The following is a 26,821-nucleotide window of genomic DNA, read 5'->3' as shown; positions in this document are numbered from 1 at the left end:
AATTCGGGGAGTAGTGGGTTACCTCAGGTTACAACAGGATCTTGACCAGATGGGCCAATGGGCTGAGAAGTGGCAGATGGAGTTTAATTCAGATAAATGCGAGGTGCTGCATTTTGGGAAAGCAAATCTTAGCAGGACTTGTACACTTAATGGTAATGTCCTATGGAGTGTTGCTGAACAAAGAGACCTTGGAGTGCAGGTCCAAACCTCCTTGAAAGTGGAGTCACAGGTAGTTAGGATAGTGAAGAAGGCATTTGGTATGCTTTCTTTTCTTGGTCAGAGTATTGAGTACAGGAGTTAGGAGGTCATGTTGCGGCTGTACAGGACATTGGTTAGGCCACTGTTGGAATATTGCGTGCAATTCTGATCTCCTTCCTATCGGAAAGGTGTTGTGAAACTTGAAAGGGTTCAGAAAAGATTTACAAGGATGTTGTCAGGGTTGGAGGATTTGAGCTTGGAGGTTGGAGGAAAGAAACAAAACTGAACAGGCTGAGGGGTGACCTTATAGAGGTTTACAAAATTATGAGGGGCATGGATACGGTAAATAGGCAAAGTCTTTTCTCCGGGGTCTGGGAGTCCAGAACTAGAGGGCGTAGGTTTAGGCTGATAGGGGAAAGATATCAAAAGACCTAAGGGGCAACATTTTCACACAGAGGGTGGTACGGGTAAGGAATGAGCTGCCAGAGGAAGTGTTGGGGGCTGGTACAATTGCAACATTTAAGAGGCAGTTGGATGGGTATATGAATAGGAAGGGTTTGAAGAGAAATGGGCCGGATGCTGACAGGTGGGATTAGATTGGGTAGGGATATCTGGTCGGCATGGACAGGTTGGACTGAGGGGTCTGTTTCCATGCTGTACGTCTCTAAGACTTTATATGTGATTCCCCTGGAACTGTCTTCTATATTCATAACGTGCAGAAAAATTGTTGACTAAAGAATCTTTACTATTCTACAGATGCTCTAAGTAACCAGGTTTCTTTGCCAATTTCATGATAAAACATTACCTTTAAACATAATAGTTGCCATCAAACTATTTCAATCTATATCAGCAGATCTTTAAGAATATGAATTCAGTGGGGATACTAGGGTTTATTAGTCTGATTGTTTGTGATCTTCACATATTTCTTTCTCTTTTGGAGTAGTGGGGAACTGTTATAAGGATACAAGACTCTTATAAACCATGTTTAACAGATTGGGACTCTTTTTTTGGAGTATAGAAGAATAAGAGTTGGTTTCAGCGAAATATAGGATTCTTAAGGAACTTGACAGGGTAAATACTGAGAAGATGTATCCTCTCATGAGAGTCTCGAACCAGAAGGCATAGTTTTAGAATTAAGGGGCACCGATTTAAGAATTAAATGAGGAGGAATTTCTTCTCTTAGAGTTGTGAGTCTTTGGAACTTCTTGCCATAGAGAGCTATGGAGGCAGAGTCCTTGTGTATATTCAAAGCTGAGGTAGGTGTTTCTGTTACAGATCAAGAATCTAAAGGTTGCGTGGAAAAGGCAGGAAAGTGGATGGGAGGAATGTAGGATCAGCCATTTTCCTATTGAACAGTGAAGCAACATTGTGGGACTGAATAGCGTATTCCCGTTCCTAAATTTTATGTTTTATGTTATGGTTGTCCTGGCCAATAAATCCTGGAGTGGGACTTGAACCTGGAGCTTCAGGATAAAAGCAACAGGTGCTATCTGTTGAGCCACATGGACTTATCATTACTGGTCTGTTACTTGAGTGGGTGGAGCATGACTTGTCCTTGACCCTTTTCAAAAGGTGTACAGTATGTGCATAGCAGCAATGCAGTTTCCGCGATCAGTCTATTAGGTCAGCAAACTGTAGAACCACAGGATGTGTCTGACTGCACTATCCACTCACATAATCAGTGGTAGGATCATTGGCATCCTTTTTGTATTTATAGAAAGGATTACGTTGAGTTCCCTTTCAGTTTACCTCTTGCAGTGTGAATGATCCAGTGCATTAATTCATATCTAGAGATAAATATTGTTAAGGCTTTATATTGACATAGCATATCTTGTGGATCAGAAGGATATTGATCATTAGCTGGTCTGTTGATTGCAGATCTTGATTATTTAAATTAAAACTCTACATTGTACATTTAACTGACATTATCTGAAGGACCTGTACTGAATGTAATGCTGTTATTCATCAAATGAGGTAAGAAAGATTGGCTGCTTAGCAAGGAGAAAGTGAGGTCTGCAGATGCTGGAGATCAAAGTTGAAACTTTATTGCTGGAACAGCACAGCAGGTCAGGCAGCATCCAGGGAACAGGAGATTCGACGTTTCGGGCACAGGCTCTTCTTCAGGAATCTGAAGAAGGGCCTGTGCCCGAAACGTCGAATCTCCTGTTCCCTGGATGCTGTCTGACCTGCTGTGCTGTTCCAGCAATAAAGTTTCAACTGGCTGCTTAGCAAACCAACTTTCATTTTAAAAAATAAAATTCCATGAATTTCTTTGGGAATTATTTTATAGGCTGAATTTTGCTAGAAAAGTAAAAGCTCAGTCAGTAAATCCAAGGGTAAGAGATATGGCAATGAGTTGTGAATACCTAGGAATCACTACTTGTCACTGTTTAAAAAAAAAATTTCATAAATGGCAACCCACACTAACTAAACTGCCCTGGCCCCCTCCCTCCCCCATCCCAGTTTTTAAGAACCTGCTGGATTTGTGTGCTACTTGCACACAAGTTTCCCATAGAAAATCGAGATTGGTGATGAAGTTATTATGCCTTTTATTTTAATAAATTGCTGCTCACTGCAATCTGACCTAGAAAGGGAACACATTCTAATTATTCAATCTCACATCAATATATGAATTGCAGAAAGGATTAAATATTTAACATCTTAAAATTTAACTAACCTTTCCTATTCTTAGTTTGACTTTGTAGAATTTTAAAATTATTAAATGTAACCTTTTTTATTCCCACTTTTCCTCACGCTTCCTTAATCAGATATTGCTTTACATTTTTCAATAATTGATTTAACTCTAACTCTACTTCTTCAATCTCCATCATTCACAATTTGGATCAATATGTTTTAAAAAGATTTTCCTCTGAAAACTGTAGAGATCTAGTGATTGGCTCTTGCATATGCTTGTGATACCCCTGCAGTGAAATGAGCCACAATATACTATTAATAAAATATTTGGTTGCTATTAACATAGAACAATACAGCGCAGAACAAGCCCTTCAGCTCTAGATGTTGGGCCGACCTGTGAACTAATCTAACCATCCCCCTACGCTACCCCATCATCATCCATATGCTTATCTAAGGACTGTTTAAATGCCACTAATGTAGCTGAGTTAACTACATTGGTAGGCAGGGCATTCCACGCCCTTACCACTCTGAGTAAAGAACCTGCCTTTGACATCTGTCTTAAATCTATCACCCCTCAATTTGCAGCTATGCCTCCTGTACAAGCCGACGTCATCATCTTCGGGAAAAGGTTCTCACTGTCCACCCTATTCTATACTCTGATCGTCTTGTATGTCTCTATTAAATCCCCTCTTAGCCTTCTTCTCTCCAATGAGAACAGATCCAAGTCCCTCAGCTTTTCCTCATAAGACCTTCCCTCCAGACCAGGCAACATCCTCTGCACCTTTCCCAATGCTTCCACATCCTGTAATGGGGCGACCAGGACTATACACAATATTCCAAGTGAGGCTGCACTGGCGTTTTGTACAGTTGCAGCATAACATTATGGCTCCGGAATTCAATCTCTCTCCCAATAAAACCTAACATACCATATGCCTTCTTAACAGCACTATCAACCTGAGTGGCATCTTCCAGGGAGTTATGTACATGGATACGAAGCTCCCTCTGCATATCCATACTACCAAGAATCTTTCCATTGACCCAGTATTCTTCCTTCCTGTTATTCTTCCTAAAGTGAATCACCTCATGTTTATCTGCATTGACCTCCGTTTGCCACCTCTCAGGCCAATTCTGCAGTTTATCCAAGTTCCCCTGCAACATTCTTCCACACTGTCCATCATTCCACCAACTTCAGTGTCATCTGCAAACTTACTAACCCATCCACCTATGCCTGCGTCTAAGTTATCTATAAAAATGACAAACAGCAGTGGTCTCAAAACAGATCCTTGTGGCGCACCAATAGTAACCGGACTCCAGGCTGAATATTTTCCATCAACCACCACTTGCTGCCTTCTTACAGAAAGCTAGTTTCTAATCCAAACTGCTAAATCGCCCTCAATCTCATGCCTTTGCATTTTCTCCAAAAGCCTACCATGTGGAACCTTATCAAAGGCTTTATTGAAGTCCATGTACACCACGTCAACTGCTCTACCTTCATCCAAATGCCTGGTCACCTCAAAAAAACTCAGAGGTTTGTGAGACATGACTTGCCCTTGAGAAAACCATGTTGACTATCTCCAATCAAATTATTGCTTGCTAGATGATTATAAATCCTATCTCTTACAATCCTTCCCAGGATGTTTCCTACAACAGACGTAAAAGGTTCACTGGTCTATCTGGATAGGCCTGGGTCATCTCTACTGCCATTCTCGAACAAGGGCACAACATTTGCAATCCTCCAGTTCTCTGGTACTAAGCCTGTAGACAATGACGACTCCAAGATCAAGGCCAAAGGCTCCACCATCTCCTCCCTAGCTTCCCAGAGAATCCTTGGATAAATCTCATATGGCCCAGGGGATTTATCTACTTTCACACCTAGAATTGATAACACTTCCTCCTTACTAACCTCAATCCTTTCTAGTCTAATAGCATGTCAGTCTTCTCCTCTACAATATTCTCCATTTCCTGACTGAAAACAGATGAGAAATATTAATTTACCACCTCTCCAATCTCCCCAGGGTCTGCACACAACTTTCCACTTCTGTCTTTGGTCCTATTCCTACCCTAGTCATCCTTTTACTCCTTACATACCTGTAGAAAGCTTTAGGGTTGTCCTTTTATTCTAACCAATAAAGACTGCTCATATCCCCTCCTTGCTCTTCTTAACTCTCTCTTTAAATGCTTCCTAGCTAATCTGTAACTCTGCATCACCTCTTCTGAACCATCTTGTCTCAACGTCACATAAGCCTCCCTCTTCCGCTTAACAAGGGGTACAATTTCTTTAGTAATACACAGTTCCCTTACCTTATCACTTCCTCCCTGCCTGACAGGGAAATAACTATCAAGGACACTCAATATCTGTTCCTTAAACTAGCTCCACATTTCGATTATCCCCATCCCCTGCAATTTGCTACCCTATTCTATGCCTCCTAAGTCTTGCCTAATCGCATTATAATTGCCCTTTCCCCATCTATAACTCTTGCCGTGTGGCATCTACCTATCACTTTCTATCACTAAACTAAATGTAACCGAATTATGGCCACGCTCTCCATATTGACTTTATATATAAAAACTCCACAGTTATACCAAGGTTCTGATTAATTTGCATTCTTAATCAAATGGTTTATGCATTTGGGTTTAAAGATGTATAGAATAATTAAAACCTTAGAAACTGCTGCACAGAAATTATTTGGTGCTATAAGCATTCTCTTTTATTTTGTTCCATTCTAATTTTGACAGTCGTTTTCAGCAATCTATCTTTCCTGTTCAGTTTCCTGATTTTAACCATCCATCTTTCCTTGTACATTTGTCCAGACACATTTTTTGAAATAACTTCATTTCATTATGCTCAGCTTTAAACATATGCAAAACTGAAAGTGATTCATTACTTTGTAAATGTTTTAAAATGTTGGTGTAATGCCTTTAAAGTGGTGTATTTCCATTCAGTGTTCTGGTATAGCCTGTGCTTTTTTTAAAAAAAAAAATGTAATGGACAAAATCTACACTGATATCAGAACTATCTTCTAACATTCTTCAATGTATTTGTTAAATTGCGCTACTTATAATGTACATTTTTATTGAAAAATATTGTCTTTAAAATAAATCAGATTTTGGAAAACTTCAAGTCCTGCAAAGACATTTAACATTTTTTTAAACATTGCTTTTTATTTCTACCATGATCTATTGTTGCCCTGTAACACTGGGTAATATCTTAAGAGTTGCAGATAAATCTGTTAAAAACAAAATGTGAATAAAGGTAATTTTGTGCCTCAAAATATAATGAGTGGGATTTGGAAAACACCATTCAAGAATAATTTGAAAATTAGCTGATTATTTTGTTAATTTTTAACCCATTTGGCAGAGGGTTGTCGAGGAACACATTCAATGGCAACATGTAGATGCGTGAATTTTGTACATTTGTTTTCAATATTACAAATATACCAGCCAGGACATTTACATGCAGCTCCAGTTGTTATATTTCCAGTGTTGCAGATATTGTTTGGACATCCCTGCGTAAATTTCCTATTTGCCTCTGTGTGCGTGTTATCTATAGCAGAGTTTGTACCTGGTCTGTTGCGCAGAACCAGCAGCTCTAGAACTGGAGGCCCTGGACACTTTGTTGGGCTTCAGTGGAAGGAGAACTGCTCCCTTTTACTCCCAGGTGAAGGAGTCCAGCGGTTCCTAGCCTGGACTACTGGAAGGTCCCTCACATCCTCTTTGTCCCATTAATAGCGATGGCATGCAATAAAATCTGCTCCAGTGAGTGTTCAGTCCTGTTGAAGAAATTAGTAATATTAGTCATATTAATGTGAGGAAAACTTGTTTGTTAATGTAATGCATTTTTGAAATTTTTTTCAGTTTTACATTTTGTCTATGTATAGCTAGAAGGATACAGGAATTGCTTTGTAACCCTTTTCAGCTAGTAAATCATTTAGTTTTCTAACAGAATCGGCAGGAATTTTGAAATTAAATGCAGGTAAAGCATTTTATAGTTATGGAATGTTTTTAAAAGTATTTTCTTGTATACTATATTGAGCAGGTATTTTTCTTTTCAGACAACTAAACGATATTGATTTTGAGAAGACACTGAATATTATAAATTAGAAACAAAATAAGCAAATAGAATTACATAGATCAAACATCATTTCTAATGGGAATCTGCATTACAACAGTAAGCGAATAAAGGACCTCGTTGAAAGACAATATTTGTCACACTGTCATCTTCGATTTCCTCTTTCGTGTCCCTTCCTTTGTGAACAACCCCACATACCTTCCTATTTTGATTATGCTCACAGCTAACTGACCTATGTTTCTAGCATTCTCTCTGATTTTTATTTTGAAAGTTGTATTTGAGAATCTTCTTGAAATGAACTTCTGTTAATTTTCTCTTCTGCCCTTCACTCTGTTAAATATCATTGTTCCACCTTCTACAACATAGTCTTTCATTTTTAAACCAGTTTTGTAAGTTAGAAAAATCATTTATTTGATTTGAATGTTTTAAGAAGGACAAAGCCACATTAGCCACAATCTAATTCTGGGTAACTGATATAAAGAAAACTAATTAGTGCAGTTGAGTCTATGAAATCATGAAGGTAATGTTGTTTTTCTGAGGAACATTTCTGTATATGTGCACATAATCATTTTGGCAGGATCAATGGAGACAGAAATTTAATATCTAAATGCTGAAAATTTAACTGGGCATTTAAAGTTAAAGGTAGTCTTTATTGTAATTCAGAAAATTAACACTTGGCACAAAAGTGCTCATCTGGTGATTTCAGAAAACGTTTTGATTTGTTTGTTTAAGCACATAGGACAGGATTGTTATGTTAATAGCCCTTTGCATTATTTAAGACCATAAAATGTAGGAGCAGAATTTGGCCATTTGAGTCACCTCTACCATTTTATCATAGCCAATATGTTTCTCAACCCCTTTCCCCTGCATTCTCTCCATAACACTTTAGTTCCTTACTAATCAAGAATCTATCCAACTTTATCCTAAATATACTCAATGACTTGGCCTCCACAGCTTTCTACAGCAATGGGTCTTGCAGTCACCATCCTCTGCTGAAGAAATTTTCCTCTCATCTTTGTTCTAAAGGGTCATCCTTTCACTCTGAGGCTGTGCCCTCAGGTTCTAGTCTCTCCTCCTAGTGGAAACAACATCTTCACATCCATGTTGGAAAGGATTATAAGAGATAGATGATTATAAATCCTAGAAAGGAATAACTTTATTAGGGAGAGTCAACATTGTTTTTTTGTGAAGGGTAGGTCGTGTCACACAAACCTTATTGAGTTCTTTGAGCAGGTGACCAAACAGGTGGATGAGGGTAAAGTGGTTGATGTGTGTTTATGGATTTCAGTAAAACTTTAATAAGGTTCCCCATGGTAGGCTATTGCAGAAAGTACACCGGCATAGGATTGAGGGTGATTTAGCAGTTTGGATCAGAAATTGGCTCGCTAAAAGAAGACAGAGGATGGTGGTTGATGGGAAATTTTCATTCTGGAGTTAAGTTATTGGTGGTGTACTGCAAGGATCTGTTTTGGGACCACTGATGTTTGTCATTTTTGTAAATGAAATGCACGAGGGTGTAGAAGGATGGGTTAGTAAATTTGCGAATGACACGAAGGTTGGTGGAATTGTGCACAGTGCAGAAGGATGTTGCAGGTTACAGAGGGACGTAGATAAGCTGCAGAGCTGGGCTGAGAGGTGGCAAATGGAGTTTAATATGGAAAAGTGTGAGGTGATTCACTTTGGAAGGAGTAACAGGAATATGGAGTACTGGGCTAATGGCAAGATTCTTGGTAGTGTGGATGAGCAGAGACATCGCGGTGTCCATGTGCATAGATACCTGAAAGTTGTCACCCAGGTTGATAGGCTTGTTTAGAAGGCGTATGGTGTGTTAGCTTTTATGGGTAGAGGAATTGAGTTTCGGAGCCATGAGGTCATATTGCAGCTGTACAAAACAATGATGCGGCCGCACTTGCAGTATTGCATACAATTCTGGTCACCGCATTATAGGAAGGAGGTGGAAGCATTGGAAAGGGTGCAGAGGAGATTTACCAGAATGTTGCCTGATTTGGAGGGAAGCTCTTATTAGGAAAGGCTGAGGTACTTTCTCTGTTACAAGGTTTCTTTCATTAGAAAGAAGGTTAGAGATGACTTAATAGAGAGATACAAGATGATCAGGGTGGACGGTGAGAGCCTTTTTCCTTGGATGGTGATGGCTAGCACAAGGAGACATAGCTTTAAATTGAGGATGATAGATATAGGACAGATGTCAGAGGTAGGATCTTTACTTAGAGAGTAGTAGGGGCGTGGATCGCCTTGCCTGCAACAGTAGTGGACTAGCCAACTTTAAGGGCATTTAAATGGTCATTGGATAAATATGTGGATGATAATGGAATAGTGTAGGTTAGATGGGCTTCAACTTGGTTTCACAGATCGGCACAACATCGAGGGCTGAAGGGCCTGTACTGTGCTGTAATGTTCTTTGATATTCAGGCCTCTCTGTCTTCTGTAAATTTCAATTGCAAAATTGCTCACAATATGCCAAATGTGATCTGGACAGAGCCTTATACAACCTCAGCAGTACGTCTCTGCTGTTTTATTCTCGCTCTCTTGAAATGAATGCTAACATTGCATTTACCTTCCTAACTGCCAACTGAACCTGCACATTAACCTTAACAGAATCCTGAACTGGAACTCCCAAATTCCTTTGTGCTATGGATTTCTGAAACTTTTGCTTGTTTAGAAAATATCCTCTGCCTCAGTTCTTCCTACCAAAGGGCATAACCTCACACTTTCCAACATTATATTTCAATGCTATTTTTTTTGTGCCCTCTGTTAGCCTGTCCAAGTCATTCTGCAAGTTCACTTCTTCCTCAACACTATTAGTCCTTCCACCTATCTTGGTGTCATCTGCAAACTTAGCAACAAAGCCCTCAGTTCTTTCATCCAGATTGTTAATATATAACACAAATAGTTGTGCTCCCAACACTAACTCCTGCATAACTCCAGTAGTCATCGGCTGCCATCCTAAAAAAGTCTTTTTTTTAATCCCCACTTTCTGCTTTCTGCCAGGCAGCTAATCCTCTATTCATGCCAGTACCTTGCCCCTAAAATCAAGGCCCCTTATTTAGCAGCCTCCTGTGCAGCATCTTGGCAAAGGCCTTCTGGAAGTACGAATTGATTATGTCCACTAATTCTCCTTTGTCTAACTTGCTCATTAGCTCCTCAAAGAATTCTAACAGATTTGTCAGGCGTGACCTCCTGTTTTCAAAATTGTGCTGACTCTGCCATATTTTACCATGCGCTTCCTAGTACTTCACAATCACATTCTTAATAATGAATGCTAAAATCTTACCAGTCGGCATTTAGTTTTGTCTTCTGCCTTCCTCGATTCTTAAACAGCGGTGTTACATTAGCCATTTTACAGTCCTCTGGGAGTCCCCCTTACTCCAGTGATTCCTGAAAGATCAACACCAATACCTGTACAATCTCCTCAGCTGTCTCCTCTGAACTCTCGGGTACAGTCCACATGGTCCAGATGATTTATTTGTCTCTGACCTTTTCGGGTTCCTCAGCACCTTCTCCTTAGTAATAACCACCTGTGCCCCGTGATTATCTTCAAGTTCTGGTATGCTGCTGGTGTGGAAGTTATGCAAAACACTATTCAACCTCCTCTGCAATTTCTTTGTTCTCCGTTACTTCTCCAGCCTCATTTTCCAGTGGGCCAATGTCCACTCTTGCCCGTTCCTTACCTTTCTTATACGTATTTTTATAAAAATTCTTGCAATCTTCTTTATTACTAGCTAGCTTTCCCTCATATTTCATCGTTTTCCCCCGTCTTCCCACCTTTTGGTTTTTATTTTGGTTACCCTCTGCTAGTTTATAAAGGCTTCCCAATTCTCTGGCTTCCCACTAAACTTCACTGCATTGTATGCTTTCCCTTTTGCTATTGTGACATCCTTGACTTCTATTGTCAGCCATGGGTTGCCTCATCCTCCTCTTAGTATGTATCTTCATCTTTGGGAAAACTTTCTGCTGTGCCTCCTCAATTGGCCCGAGAAACTTCTGCCATTGTTGCTCTGCCGTCTTCCCTGCTCAGCTTCCCTTCCAATCAACTCTGCCCTGCTCCTCCCTCATATCTTTGTTGCTACCTTTACTCGATTGTAATACCCTTACATTTGATTGCAGCTTCTTCCTCTCAAACTATATGGTGAGTTCTATCATTTTGTGGCCACTGCCTCCTAAGGGTTCCTTTACCTTAAGTTCCCTAATCAAATTTGCCTCATTACACATGTAGATGAAGCAGAAGCCTTTTTTTTGTTTCCCCCGATCTATCTTTAAATGCACATGTTTAAGTATCTTAAAATCCCTAAATTGCTAATAAATTAGGTATATTTGACTGAAGTCGAGTAGGATATGAATCCCGAATAAAAGTTGAGTTGTGATTATTAAAAGTCTCACTTCCCATATCCATTTTTCTCCATTTTTACTTGGGTTGCTTATACTTAAAGTGGGGAAAAGTACATAAAGAATGCTTTGTGCTACCAGTACTTTCCCCTATCTCCATCTTTATATATCTTGTGAAAATGGTGTTGAAGTAACTTGCCTTTATGGGAAAGCTTCCTGTGCCTCTGTAGTGAATAGCTTGCTTTATTTTCCCTGTCACTGCTCTTGATGTTCAATGGTATTGCAATGGAAGTCCAAAAGTCAAACTTTCGAAGATTGGGAAATGGTCCAGTTTGGACATTTTCTGATCTAAATTGCAGAAAAATATTTGAAACCGTTTTTACAAGTGAATGCCTCCAAACATCTCAAAGCAGCAGTTTAAAAATACCTGCTACATAGTATACTTAATTGAGCATTTCATGGTGTTTGTTCTTAAATTTAGCTTTCTAGTTATGTTGACTCCTGTAATTGTTTCTACATTGTTACAACAGGGCCTAATGCTAAGTGGAAACTGTGCTTGCTCCAAATATTATTAGTATTTTCTAACTTGTTGCAGTTCTCAAGAAATTTATTAACTTATCTAGTTCTCTGTATTTTTAAACTAAGAATAACATATTTCCTACTATTGCCCTTGTGCTTTATGTAAGGTACGTTAAGCATTGAGCCCTGTTACCAAAGTATAATTTCCATTTATTTTTAGTTTAATTACTTTTTAATGTCTGCATGCTGTATTTTTATCAGATCTAATATAATGTATGATGCTTAATATTGAACAGTAGTTTTGAACATCATTATTTTAAATGTTGATGTTTACAAAGTGTTGCATACTGCATGTTTTCTAAGTCTGTTTTCTGATAATTTTAGTCTCTTTCCTTTCGTCGGGGACAACTGCCACTGTGGCTCTGTTACGTGATAGCATTGAGCTTGTGGTAGCAAGTGTGGGTGATAGCCGGGCAATTCTTTGTCGTAAGGGGAAATATAAGCGACTGACTGAAGACCACACTCCAGAACGGAAAGATGAGAGGGAAAGGTAACATTGAAGTCTTGATACAAATAATCTAGTCATTATGATGTATACTTGATGTTAATCTGCAAATTTACTGAAATTTAAAAATGCTAAGTACAAGAAATCATTGTTCTATATCAGCGCTTAGTGTTTCACTTAGTACTTTGTGTAGGTGTGGACAATATTTGTTACCTTCTACTTTATTGTATTTGACAGGATTAAGAAATGTGGTGGATTTGTTGCCTGGAACAGTCTGGGCCAACCACATGTAAATGGGAGATTGGCTATGACACGCAGTATAGGTGATCTAGCTTTAAGGTCCGTTGGAGTCATCGCTGAGCCAGAGACCAGACGGATTAAGGTGAGTCTGCGTACTGCAGACCATAATTATATACGTCCCTTTTGGCATTCCATCTCTTCTCTAATCCAAGTTGAAGATTAAAAATTTGCATTTCTTGGGCCAACTTAATTTACAGTATTTTTAAATTTCCATGAACATATTAAATCAATCTGAATTTTCTTGAAAGTAATCTGTATTTGGAAGGCCATGTTGAGGTTGTACAGAGCATTGGTGAGGCCTGTTCTGGAGTACTTTGTGCAGTTCTGGTTGCCCTGTTATAGGAAGAGGAGAAAGTGAGGGCTGCAGATGCTGGAGATCAGAGCTGAAAATGTGTTGCTGAAGAAGGGCTTATGCCCGAAACGTCGATTCTCCTGTTCCTTGGATGCTGCCTGACCTGCTGCGCTTTTCCAGCAACACATTTTCAGCTCTGTTATAGGAAGAACATTGTTAAACTGCAGAGTGTTCAGAAAAGATTTACCAGGATGTTGCTGGGATTGGAGGGGTTGAGATATAAAAATAGATTGGAAAGAGGTTTGAAGGGTTTGAGCTATATGGAGAGAGACTGAATAAGCTGTGGATATTTTCCCTGGAGCATTGGACGCTGAGGGATGACCTTGTAGTGGTTTATAAAACCACGTGGGGCATGGATAGGGTAAATCAGCAAGGTATTTTCCCTGGGATGGGGGAGTTCAAAACTAGAGGGTATAGGTTTAAGGTGAGAGGGGAAAGATATAAAAGGGACATAAGGGGCAACTTTTTCACACAGAGGGTTGTGCGTGTATGGAATGAGCTGCCAGAGGAAGTGGTGGAGGCTATAAGATTACAACACTTAAAAGTCATCTGGATGGGTATATGAATAGGAAAGGTTTAGAGGGATATGGGCCAAATGCTGGCAAATGGGACTGGATTAATTTAGGATATCTGGTTGGCATGGGCAAGTTGGACTGAAGGATCTGTTTCCATACTGTATATCTCTGACTCTGAGACTTCCTTCACTGTTGCTTTGGAAGTTGAGGGCTGTCCCCTTATTGAGGTTTATAAAATCACGAGAGACATAAATAAGGTTAATGACAAGGGTCTTTTTCCTCGGGTGGGGGGAATTCAAAACTAGGAGGCTTTTTTTTGTAGGTGAGAGAAAAAATATTTTAAAAAGGACAACTTTTTTTATATACGATGCAGTTTGTATGTTGAATGAACTATCAGAGAAAGTGGTGGATGAAGGTACGGTCACAACGTTTAAAAGACATCTAGATAAGTTCATGAATGGGAAGGGTTTGGCAGGATGTGGGCCAAGCAGAGTCAGGTGGGACTATTTAGTTTAGAAACATGGTCAGCATTGACTGGTTGGACCTAAGGGTCTGTTTCCATGCTGTATGACTATGACTAATAATTGTATCCCTAGAATTGCATATAACTAAACTAGAATACTGCTTTTTCTGTTAGGATGGAGCCATTGAACTTGGATGACTTTGTTGGGATTGCATACTGAAGCATCCAGAAAAATAATTTCAGAATGTTGCGATTGTTCACTTGGCAAAGGCGCTACTTAGTATTGTGCCAAGTCATACAGAATAAAAAGGTCCTCGGTTCCAACGCCAAACTATACTGACTGAATTACTTTCAGCCAGGGCTTCAGTGTTCCAAGTCAAAAAAGACAAAAAAGACGCAATGTCCTCCCGAAGGAGACTGTCTGCTGATTTGAGCAGGAATGTTCCTGAATTGATGTTGAATTACAACAGGATTAGGCCCTGTAATCATTTTTTATCCATTGAGAATTTCTGTTCTCTGTCAAAGCTGAGAACCATGTGGGCAAACTATTTGAGGGTTGTTAGTGCCTGTGAAACTGTATCCTAGTTGGCAATTTCAAGAAACATTGGGGGAGAGGATGAATTTCATATAATATATTCCTCTGTACAATTGTACAGCAGGGCTTCTCCTTCTGTAATTTGTTTTTTTTTAAACTGTTTCTGCAGCTGCAACATGGAGATGATGCTTTTTTAGTTCTAACAACAGATGGGATTAACTTTATCATGAATAGTCAAGAGATTTGTGATCACATCAGTCAATGTCATGATCCAATAGAGGCTGCTCAGGTTATTGTTGAACAGGTAAATGGAACTTGATGTAATCATGTGCCGTTTGTTTCGTTTGCATTTACCTGTGTGCTAGAATATCCATTCATATAACAGCCTGTCTTGAAAGCAAGATTATTTTAATGGTTGAACTGTTTACTTTTATGCTTACATCTATTTGTCTTTATACTTCATGTGCTAATGTAATCATCTCTGTTTACCTCAAGTGAACAATATATGGTATTTGAGTCTATAAGGGTTTTTTTGTAAATGAACTCAAAAGCCATGTATTAATTTTAAGTTCTTGAGAGCATTCAGGGATAGACAATAAGTGCTAGCCTATCAGTGATGCCCATATCTGACCTTCTTTAAAAAAAATCATTTGTTACTTTAACCTGAATTGAATAGTCCAATTAAGAACAACTTTGCCTATAATTTCTTTTTTTTTAACTGAAGCCGAGCATATAGTATATATGTTTTACCTTTGAAAGTCTTCAGTTAAAAGATTGTAGCTGAGAATATTGAAATAAATATAAGTATAAAAAAGTTAAGTGCTGATTTTTAAAAATATAAAATCTTTTTCAAGAGTCACCAAGATAAAGTCCTCTTTTGGAGAATAGTTATGGACCAGTTTTCAGCCAAACTGGTTAGGTGAAAGTTATTACACCTGGAATTTGCAAGTCAGAAATGGGATATTTGACCTAACTGATCTATACTGATACTTAATGTTTAAAAAGTACTGTGACATAACTGGAATATTTGGAATAAGGCGTATATTAATATTTTGGAGAATATTTCTGTGTGACCATAGCCCCTCAAAGAAGAGGGGTGTCTAATTTACGTACGATATAGTATTTTAAACCTATGATGAATACATTGAGTGTTGATGTGTAACTGAACAATTTCTTGCCTGATAACTCACCTCATCAGAGTAATTACTTCCAACAATAAATTATTCAGAATTGTTAATAGGGAGCCCTCTGCAATCCATAAACATGTCCTTTTTTTCAAATCCTAGTGATAATACGCAATGAGTTCTATGTTAAAATCCATACTCACCATGGCCCCAAAATTAATCAGGTCCCACTGGAACTTCAAGCTGCAGTCTTTTGAATATGTGATACATGATTGTGTTATTTGCATAGATCTACTAAAATGTTAAAGTGCTGGTTGCGTAACAGCACTCAGAAACTGACCCTGGTGGAATTTGCTCGATTCTATTTGATTTCAGATTTGTATTTCTTCAACTGCTTCTTGTTTATGATATTATTGAAGTGTCTGGCTTATAGGGAGGGTTCCTTGTTGAGCATTTCTGACTAATTGGCAAGTAAGTAAATACTTGTAGGTTTCAGAGTTAATATTGGCAAACCAATATTTGAAGAAACTGTAGGTCCCATTTTTTTAGCTAGAGCTTAAAAATGTGTTGCTGGAAAAGCGCAGCAGGCCAGGCAGCATCAAAGGAACAGGAGAATCGATGTTTCGGGCATAAGCCCTTCTTCAGGAATTCCTGAATTTCTTCTCCATTCCTGAAGAAGGGCTTATGTCCGAAACATCGATTCTCCTGTTCCTTTGATGCTGCCTGGCCTGCTGCGCTTTTCCAGCAACACATTTTTAAGCTCTGATCTCCAGCATCTGCAGTCCTCACTTTCTCCATTTTTTAGCTAGGTCTGTTTCTGACTCCGGAAGATGCCTGCTTTGTACGCACGACAGGATATATAGATGCAGGTACTGGGAGCCTCCATTTCCGACCAAATGGGGGACCCTCGGTGATTGGATCAAATGAACTATGTCTCTGATTCTGACCCACCCACCTAACTTAACTGGGACTGTTGCAGCCCAGAATTATCGCAGTCCACACCTTTAATGTAACTGACTACGCTAGTGAGGACATATGCTTGCAAAATACACCTTTGCCAGTTCTTCAGCATTTTACTAATGATATTGTAAGACAATGCAAAGGCTGGAGAGCAGCTGAAGAAAGAACAAGCTAAATCCAAGACTGGAACAAATGCAAACTGTTTCTGGTGTAGAACCAAACTCTTGTAAAAGTTCACAAAACCACAGGGAAGAGAAACCAACAGCACAAAGCAGAATATTCAGTTTTCTAAAGTGGTGTTTTGACAAAAGGTAAAAGGCAAACAAAGGTGAAGGAGGAAGGATTCCTTGATTTTAAGCGCAAATTGAGCCACAGTCAATTTTTGTGTGCAAGTAGTTCAAAAGTTTAAATTTAAGAAAAAATGTGAGTTCTAAGATAAACTCCAAAACCTAATTCTCTTAAAGTGAAGCTATGCTGAAAAGGACCATAAGGCAAAGAATTGGTGAACCTGTTGTAGCGTTTGTTCTACATTGCCTATTATTGTTTACAATCTGGTTAGAGCAATTTTGGTAATTTGATAAAGAGTAACCTGTGAACTTGAGGGATTCAGATTTGTTTAAGACAAATCGGGCACAGAGCTGTTAAGTGACAAAATTTCACAGATCATAGAATGAAGGTTGGGAGTTTGTTTAACTTAGGCTGGAACTTTAATCATGTATGGCACTAATAGTGATTTTTGAAGGGAAAAGTGATATGACTGTAGGAAACAGCCTACAGATATTCCCATTCAGACAGTGCATAGAGACTTTAAAATTGCTGCATCTGCATAGTCTGGCAGACACATTTCAAGGGCCTAGGCAGTTAAATTAATTTTGCGTTACCCAAAAAAGGTTGCAAGTTTGATCGGAAGAGAATAGAAGAGCTTTACTATGTGAGGCTGTAGTGGGTGGAATAGCAGCTGCAGACATACTGTATTATGTGGGTGGCTGAGAGTGAGGAAATGGGAACAGAATGGAGGCAACTGTACAGCTGGTCTTTGTCTTGGTGGAGAAGCACTTGGTATTGGTTATGGTTGAGAGCTACAGCAGTAAAGAGTCTAAGGTTCACCCCATGCTCAGAGTGAATGACAAAAATGTATAGTTTTACCTGAAGATAGATATGTAATAGTGCTTGTCTTGGTTGTGCCAAATTTAACAATGGACCAGTAGCATTACTATCTTGCTCACAATTCACCTTTCAAATTCGTGATTGGGAAGAGTGCAGCTGAACTAGAGGGAATAATTTTATTTGCAAATTAAGAAGTAAGCACACTTAGGTGAAATAAAAGTAGATGTTGGAATTGTAATGATGGAGGATCAGATATTGAGAATTAAAAATTTTAAGAGTGAGGTTGTTGGCAAGATTGGGATGGGAGAGTTAATTTCCCCATCAATAGTTGATGTAAATCAGGATACAGATTTTTAAAGCGCATGGTAGGGGAAATCAGACATTGAATGCAGATGGCTTATCAGAGGTTAAGATCACAGGTACAAAGACACTGAGAGAAGGCAAATTTGATAGAATTGCCAGTGATAAGAGCCGCAAAGTTTTCTGTTGGAAGGATAAGAGTGTAAATTCAAAGAGGACTTGAATGGGATGTGGTGAAGATTTTGTTTTGCAGACATTTTGATGTATTAGGAATCTGAAATTAAATGGAATTAAGGTACAGATTTGCCATTATTTAACTAATACAAACTGCCGCGAGTGGTTTGCTTTCTCCTGTTTACTTTGCTTCTGCATAGCAAGGAAACAAGATTGGGCACTGTGTAGAGGCAGTCATAGCTGAAATGAACTAAAGTTTGTTTAAAAAGAAGTCTGACTCACAGAAGCATTTTACTTGTGTAGTTTAATAATATTCTTCTCCTCTGTTGCAGGCACTGCACTATGGTGCAGAAGATAACAGTACTGTTATTGTAATTCCATTTGGTGCGTGGGGAAAGCACAAAAACACTGGCACCAGCTTTTCTTTCAGCCGAAGCTTTGTCTCAAGTGGAAGATGGGCATGAAATGGAAAGGCTATAGTCTGTGCTGCCCACTTGCAATCCAGTTTTCAAAATTATCTATTTTAAGACCACTTTCAAAGACCATATACTTTCGCTTTTCCGTTTGGTAAAAACTCATTCTGTCAAAGCCTGTAATGTGAATGAAGACAGCTCGCCAGATGTACAATTAAAACATTGCTCTGTTATTTTAACAACGAGTTTAATAACTGGACAGAAAAGTTATCTTTGTAGCAAAACTGGTAGAGGTATTGACATTTCACTAATTGATCACTTTAGATGCCTGTTTAGCTGCAATAAAATTTGCGTTGTATAAATTCTTAAATGCTTGTGTTGTAAGTCACAGTAACTGGTTGTATTAATCTTGGTGCAACAGTACAAAGACAATTTGTGCCCGTTCAAGTGTGTTTTCAGTTTTGGCATTGAAACAAGTAGGTTTGTTGAGTACAAGAACTGCATGTTATTATCCAGTGTTGGAAATCAGGGAAAGGGATATTTGTTTATTTGAGTTGGACCCCATTAAACTGCTACAGCTTATCCAGTATATACTTGAAATAACCTTTCCTTCCTCTTTGAGCAATTTAAATACAGTGGAAGCGAATCTTGCCCCATCTAATCTTGAGCTGCATTCTTGCTAATTTAAGCAGGCAAAAAGATTTTCAAGCATGTAAGCTTTTTCACTCTTCCCTGAGTATTCTAATTTCCTCTGTCACGCATAGCGACCAAAGCACAGGGAGAAATATATTTCTATACTATTAAGGAATTTGAGCTTTAAAGTGCGTTCACTAGAACTTGAAGATTTTTTTTATGTTTGTCCCTTATAGTAAACAAAATGTGGCAGACACTGTAACTGAGAATTCAACTGCTGATCTTTAATAGATATGAGGCCTGTCAAAAGATTTGTAATTTTTGTCACAAATACCTGTGCCTCCCGATGTCACTGCTGGAATGGCTGTGTAGAACTAGACCAGAATATACATATAATGGTGTGCCTTTCTGGCCCTACTTTTTCCAGCATTTGTCTCAGATGGAATTTAAGAAATCTGAAGTAGTAGGTTTGGATCTAATTTTGAGTTTCAGCAGAGAGGTGTGAGGTATCAACTTGATCCCAAATTAGGAGGGCAGCTAAGTTGCTATGGCCTGCATGATTTATGCCTGTTAAGTGAGTTGGTACTTTTTTCTCTATTTTGAGGGTATTATTTAAATACAAATTGTTGGAAATGACAGGAAGTATGAGATGGGAAGAATGTTCTCCATGGTCATATTTTTCTGTTATTGAATGTGCCCAAAATTCTCAAGCATGTGTGTCTTTTATTGTGTGTGGAGAGCAAACACAACTGAGAGCTTGGGTTATTGAAACTTGCCAGTAACTGGAGTTTGAGTTTTTGGAATCTAAAGCAACTCAGGCCAATATGAATCCTTTTTCTGACAGTTTGTACTTTTACATTACAAAAGATTTGACTAAGATCAGTTGTGAACTAAATATGTTTCCTCTACTGAGGATTAAGGGATGTGTAAATGCCTTGAGAGAGATGAAGGATTAGTCAACTTTATGTGGCATTGGGGGCATTATGGAATAAACTGGAGAAGTACTTTCAAAGTATTTGTTTCAAGTTTGAACAGGAGGGGACTCATGTATAAGAGGAATGTATTCTTTACCGTAATTCTGAAGCATAATGTAAAATGGTAGTGTAAGCCATGGCAAAGTTTTTATTTGCTTACTTTTCTCCGTCTTGTTTTCTGCCCCGGATCCTACAGTAGAACCTTATCACTCTACACACAAGCTTTGTTCATGTTTTTGAATTAACGCTGGATAGTGTACACTGACCTAAATTTTAAAATGAAAGTTTGTGGATGGTCCCTTTGCCAGCTGTATATTGTGCGCTGGTTTTACATTTGATGGTGTTACTGGTAAATGAAATGTTGCAGTTTAATCAATGTGAAAGTAGAATGACTAGAGATAGGAAAAAGACTTTCTGCAGTTTTCATCTATTTTGGTAATTCCTCAGTTACATACTTTTTGTCAAGAAGCCAAATATGTTATAGAATAATGTGATTCTCAAAAATCTAGATATTTTCAACGGTTCCTTTCTGTACTGTCAAACTTGCTTGTCATATTATCTGTTACTACTGGAAATGGTAGAAATTTGCAGAATTATTAAGAAAAGATTCAGTACCTCAGTTGTGCAAATGCCAGCACTAAATGCACTACAGTAGCTATTTTAAATATAATTTAATCCCAAGAGACATGCTGTGTGTCTGTCTGTCTGTCAGTCTCTCTCTCTCTAGTATAAAGACTGTTCTGCACTTAGTACATGAAGGTAATTAGAAGCGAAATCCTTAGATTGGCTGACGCAATGAACATTACATAGAACATAGGGAAATTTTCAAAATGGTCACATCCAGATGTTTTGTGACTTGAATCTATCCATGTACTTCTGCCAGGTTTTGTATTATAATATGTATAATATGTAAATATTTGTTATATATAGTAAATCCATAATATACATTAATCTTTGTCTTGGTTGGTAAATATGTATTATATTATGGTTGAACTGACTTTGTACAGATCTTGCCCTTGTATTTTAACCATGTCTTTTTATACACCAGTAAAACCCTAGCAACCCAAAAGCAGGGTTTGATTACATTTTGGAGGCAGTGCTGGAAAATGTACATTGTATTCATCTAAAGGATTGCTCTTTGTAAGGTACAGCAATGAATTCGACTTCTTGTGAATATTTTGGATGTTTATTTGGAAGGAAATCTATTCATTTTAAAAGTTTCTGTTGGGTATGTATTGCATTGTTTAATGCATAGATGCTTTCAATATATAGAAATGTACTGGAATCAGAAAATATTCAATTTTATATGCCTTGTCTGCAGCTCCCAAAACCCAAACACTTCGTTCCAGAAAAACACCATATTGGTCAATGAAACCAAGAACTATGAAATATAACAGAACAAACTATAACTGTATTTAGCATAATATACTCTGTTCTATTGCTTTGCCACACTAGCTGTAGTGTTGCTGTAAGTTTGTCTGCTTATTGCACTCAGTACCCATCTGTGTTTTGATATCACTAATTGATTGCAAAGTTGTGCAAATGTGAACTAGTGATGGATCTAATGAAATGAAATCAGTAATTTTAATGATTCACCTCAATCGTTATTCAGTGGTGCTTAACTTCTTAGCAGACATTACACACAAAACAAAATGATCATTTTTAGCTTTTGTGGAACTAGTGAGCAATAATTTGTGTGCTTATAAAAACAAGGCTTATAATATTGTCTGTATCTTATTTATCCTGAGGGCAGTACATCTGGAACGTATTGGTTGTATTTTGCCATCTTTCAGGGATGTTGGTAGAATGGAGACATTACTGAAGCGATAATCCAGACAATTCAAGTTCATACCACAGTTTCATTTTGAAGATATTGGTTCATGACAATGAAGATGTCAGATTGTGTCTTACATTCAACTGATTCATCGGTTTTTTTTTTAAGAGAAGGAAACCTACTGATTTTGGATATTTCCTAATTACCCTGTTCAAAGATGTTATGACCTACCTCTGGAGCAGGTGGGACTTGAGCCCAGACCTCCTTGCCCAGAGGTATGGACACTACCCTGCCGCACAAGGAGCCCTAGATATCTGTATTCAATATACCTATATTATTAATCCATACCAACATGTTTGACATTTAACTACCCTCTGAAGAGGCCTAGCAAGCCAATGAGTTATTTTAAGCTCTCTAGCAAGTCAATTCTGAGAAGAACTTGCTGTGAATGAAGTTTTTTTTTTATTGACGTAAGTACCTGGTATCACATTTGGATCAAATCAGTCAGTCAGTATCTTATTTAATGTAGAGCAGCAAGTAAGCCAAATAGAATGTGAAAGCAACTGTATGTCGGATTCATTAAAACTGGAGCAGTGCTGCATATGTAGTCTTTTTTTTTCAAGATTTTTCTTTTATCATTTGTCCGGTCTAGTTTTAGTACGTGCAACCATCATTGACGGAATTTGCCAAATGAATGTGTATTACAACATCTATTAATTGATAGTGTGATTACTTTTCATATATTTGTAATTGATTTATTTTATTTGTATTAGAAGCCTGAACTTCAAAGGTTTTCATATCAACCTGACCAAATTATTAGATTTCCCACCTTTTTTCCTTTTCCAGTGTCCTGCTTGAATTTACTGTATGGGAGATGGTGCTTGTATGATATTGGCTGTGATGCAAATATTTTCAAGTTTGAATTGTAGATGTTTTGGGTAATGCATGATGAAAACAGCATGTACTGCTGTGTACAGTAACTGTGAAAAATGTAAGCTGTATGTAACATTTGAGAATATTCAAATAAAATTATTTACATATAATTTTGCATGTGATTTTAAACCACACAAAATTCTTAAATGGGTTGAATGTTGTGAGCAATTGTTATTCATTCCCAATTATCCTCTTTTTCTGTTTGGGATGATTCTTCTCATCCCAAAACTTGCTGTTTCCGTGGAGTAAACATTTAGTACAATATCTCTCAAAGCCTTGACAAAATTAAAATTAGGATGCTAAATTGAAAAACACTGGTCAGTGCTCATTAATGAACAGTACAATAGCACTGGATAACACATTCTATTTACCAGAATGTTTCTTAAAGCTGTGCGTAAGAGTTGCATAGCAGTTGGTAAGCCTATAGTATCCAGTAAGATTTTGAAAGGTCTCTAGAGAGCAGATACAGATATCATTTTCTGTGGTGGGGAGAAATACAAAGCAGACATGATCTTAAAACTGGAGGTTAATCCTTTGAGGAGTCAAATCATGTGTGGCAGTCATTTACAAAGATTATTCAAAATCCAGCCTCCTAAAGACCTGAATGCTGGTTCAGTTGGAAATTTTTTTCACTATTTTTACTTGGGGCAAGGTTATTAGGGATATAAAGCTAATGTCTTAAATGGAATTGCGGCTCAGACCAGCTTTAATCCAAATGAATGATAGAGCTTCTGGCTGAATGGTCTATTCCTATTCTGTTGTCACCTAAAGATCAAATTCAAAAAACTATGTACAATAATGACTGCATTTCAAGACCACAAGTTTAGGTTCAAGCACATGGACATGTTGTGGTTATAAGTGGTGCCGATCGTAACTCATTCTTTGTTTTACTACCAGGGCAATGCTCAACAGTAGGATGGTACTCCAGTATAAATCGCCAGAAAACGGGGGCAATTTATAGTTATAAAAGGAGGAATAATGTGAGGAAACAAGTTAGCTATGTGACTGTGTACACCCAACATTTCATAACATTTGTACTTTCTGACATCTGTGTATCAATATGGAGAGGGTGTGGGGGAAGGCTAAAACTTTAGAATATGTTGGTAACCTTTCAAGAAAATAAGAGAATGAGTTGGATCAATTAATGCATGACATTTTTATAAGTCTTGAACAAACTGCTGCATGATGAGCTCACCTGAATAAAAGTTCCATAAATTTCCCTGTCTTCCCATTCATCTGTTTAACTATTGCATCCAATATAATTTCCTCTTGGCCTACGTTCCTCCTTAACATCTTGTAGAGCTGTTTTACAACTTGATATTTATAACACTAGATTTATCTTAATTAAATTATCCAATAATCAATAAATTTAATTATATAGGACCTGCAGGTACACATGATTCCCCCAAAGTTAATAGTCAGTCATAAAAGCAAAATACTGCAGACACTGGAGATCTGAAATAAAAACAAAATTCTAGAGAAACTCAGCAGGTCTGGCAGCATCTGTGGAGAGAGACACAGATTTAATGTTTTGATTAAAATAGAACTCTTCCAGAACCAGTTCAGGAGGAGCGTATTGATTGAAACGTGAACTCTTTTTTTTTCTCTTCAGCAATGCCACTGGACCTGTTTCTCCAGTTTTTATTATTAATGATGTAGTCACTTTTTGTAGTATAGTTAATATGACTGCTGTTTTTAATCCAGTGAGATCAGAGGGCTTTGAGATTAAAAAGAAAGTGCTCACATTTATATATGGTTGTGTTTTGTAACATTACATCTCAAAGGGGTAGCATTTATCATGTAGGAAACATAATCTTTTTTTTCAGCAAATATTCTGATAATGTAAATTTTCTTTTAATTATGGTGGTTGAGCGATGAATGTTACCAAAGACTCACCAGAAAGAATTCTGCAGCTTTTCTTCTGCCATGGGATCTTTCATATTCACCTGAGTGGACAAACCAGAACTTGGATGATTGTCTTATCTAAAAGTGAGAACAGCAAATAGTGTAGCAATCTGAATAAATGATAAGTTGACCTGATTTGGTGATGCTTTGTTTTCATAAACACACTGAGCCGAAAACCAAAGCCTGCTCTTTTTCTTAATAATAGAAACATATACAAATAATGCTAGATGGTTGGCTTTTAAAATGAAGGCAGAACTGTGTCAAGATAAATACTATTGAAGACTAATCCAGGTCTTTAATATTTGTGTGCAAAGCCATGGGAAATTGACCAGCAAGAACAAAACACAAGCAGTGCACATTTTATTATAAGTTATGTTTTTCCTATTTACCCATAGCAATTTGATATAATTATACAAGTCCTCAACAAAAGAATTCATTACCACTCCCTTCAGCACATTTGTTCTGCCCATTCTTGGTCTTATTTGATCTCTCCTGTCTTCCATCCTATCACACACAAGCACTGTTTTCTCCCCACCTTTCCCCATGTCACTTATCATATCTCTAATGTTTACCATGATGATGAAAAATCACAAACCTGAAATGTTAACTGTTCCTTTGTCCACGAATACCACCCTGTGGCTAATGACACACTGCAAGGGACACAACTGGGGACTGATACTGTAAAATCCCATGACAGTCACTGCAGTCTGATTTCTCATTAAAGAAAGGGAGATGACTGATCACTGAGGGTCATCACACCCTCAGGTGAGGAGAGAGTTTGAGAATGTGGGCCATCTATGGTGACCTCAGCCGGTACTGGACTCAAATCCATGCTGTTAGGTATCGCTCTACATCATAAACGAGCTGCCCAGACCAGTGAACTCACTGCTCCCCATATATATATATGACAGGCTGAAGATACGTTTTAAATGTCTGGTCTTGCTCTTTAGTACACAACTGGCCTTGGTCTCGAGAATTGTATTGATGTGTTGCATTCTGGAAGATATTGCGCAGCAGTGAGTTTTGGGATTGTCAGAGGAATAAGGTGCTAAACATAGTCTGTTGAGAGGTGAAGGTGGAGAAGGAGGTGGAACCTGATGAGGGCAATACACCATCAGTAGGACACAGCTGGTTCACATTGACTCCTCCAACTGCCAGCCACATGCAAAAGCCACTTCCTTCCTCCCCCCAACTTCTTCAATTCGAGTAACACAGAGCAGATCTGCAAACAACCAAGAACTGTTTCCCTAATTCCCAAGGCTCAGTACCAGTTCGTATCTTACTGTGCAGTATAAGTGATAAGGTCACTTGCTAGCTAGCCACCAAAAATGGACAAAATCAGAACGTTGTTTAAAAAAGCTGTAATGTTCATTTGGCTCAAATTAAAACAGAAACTTACCATTATTTTAACACCCATCCATGTGCACCTTGTCCAAATAGAAATCTTTACTCCATCTCTGCTCAGCGCCTGTGTGTGGCTTCAGTAAAGGTTGAAGCAAGTTGATCACATCCCTGCTGTGATTGCTGAGCTGTTTTTGAACAAGGTCTTCTGAGTGCTGGAGCCTGTGAGGGTCTGACCAAGTCTACTCCACTGTGCACATGTACAGGAGCAGGCTTAGCCATCAGGCTGTGAAGCTGCAAGTGGGCTCAAATTGAAGTGAGGCCATGGGGTGGGTGACAACGCAGAGTCCCCTTTCACCATCATCCCTCTTATGGTCCAGCCACACTCCCGCTAGCAGTGAGTTGGTGAACACATCACTGCAGACCAGTGGGATAATGAGAAAACAAGCTTAGGCTATCACCTCTCCTATTTAGGATGACTTTCATTGTGTGGCAGCACAACACTTTTTACTGCTTCGATCATTAGACCATATTCAGCTTGAATTTATGAGCATGGCACTGTGTTCCTGCTCAGGAACAAACTCCAACATTCATAGATTCACCTGCAGCGCCCTTTGTCCCTTCAGTGAGGAAGGGTAACTCCATTTGAGATCTTAGAGACCCCTCCTGCATGTCAATGAAAACAAGGTGCAGCCTTTGAATGTTTGGGCTCCACTAGGAGGCAGACTCGTGAACATCCATATGCCTGT

The 26,821-nt window shown here is 38.4% G+C and overlaps 1 protein-coding gene across 3 annotated transcripts in view; it reads left to right on the top strand.

The window, feature by feature from the left end:
• ppm1kb (protein phosphatase, Mg2+/Mn2+ dependent 1Kb) overlaps positions 1 to 22,936 on the top strand; it is a 41,671-nt gene extending 18,735 nt beyond the window's left edge. For all 3 annotated transcript variants that reach the window (XM_043674352.1, XM_043674354.1, XM_043674353.1), the window contains exons 4-7: positions 12,149 to 12,314; positions 12,507 to 12,651; positions 14,604 to 14,738; positions 18,432 to 22,936. In XM_043674352.1, coding sequence (XP_043530287.1) covers positions 12,149 to 12,314; positions 12,507 to 12,651; positions 14,604 to 14,738; positions 18,432 to 18,563 — 578 coding nt within the window. In that variant the 3' untranslated portion in view covers positions 18,564 to 22,936. The remainder of the gene's footprint in view (positions 1 to 12,148; positions 12,315 to 12,506; positions 12,652 to 14,603; positions 14,739 to 18,431) is intronic.
• The last annotated feature ends 3,885 nt before the right edge of the window (positions 22,937 to 26,821 follow it).

This window comes from Chiloscyllium plagiosum, chromosome 32, assembly GCF_004010195.1.
Source record: "Chiloscyllium plagiosum isolate BGI_BamShark_2017 chromosome 32, ASM401019v2, whole genome shotgun sequence".
Classification (NCBI taxonomy): domain Eukaryota; kingdom Metazoa; phylum Chordata; class Chondrichthyes; order Orectolobiformes; family Hemiscylliidae; genus Chiloscyllium; species Chiloscyllium plagiosum.
Note: the sequence above shows the minus strand (reverse complement) of the source record. Positions and strands in the feature narration are given on the sequence as shown.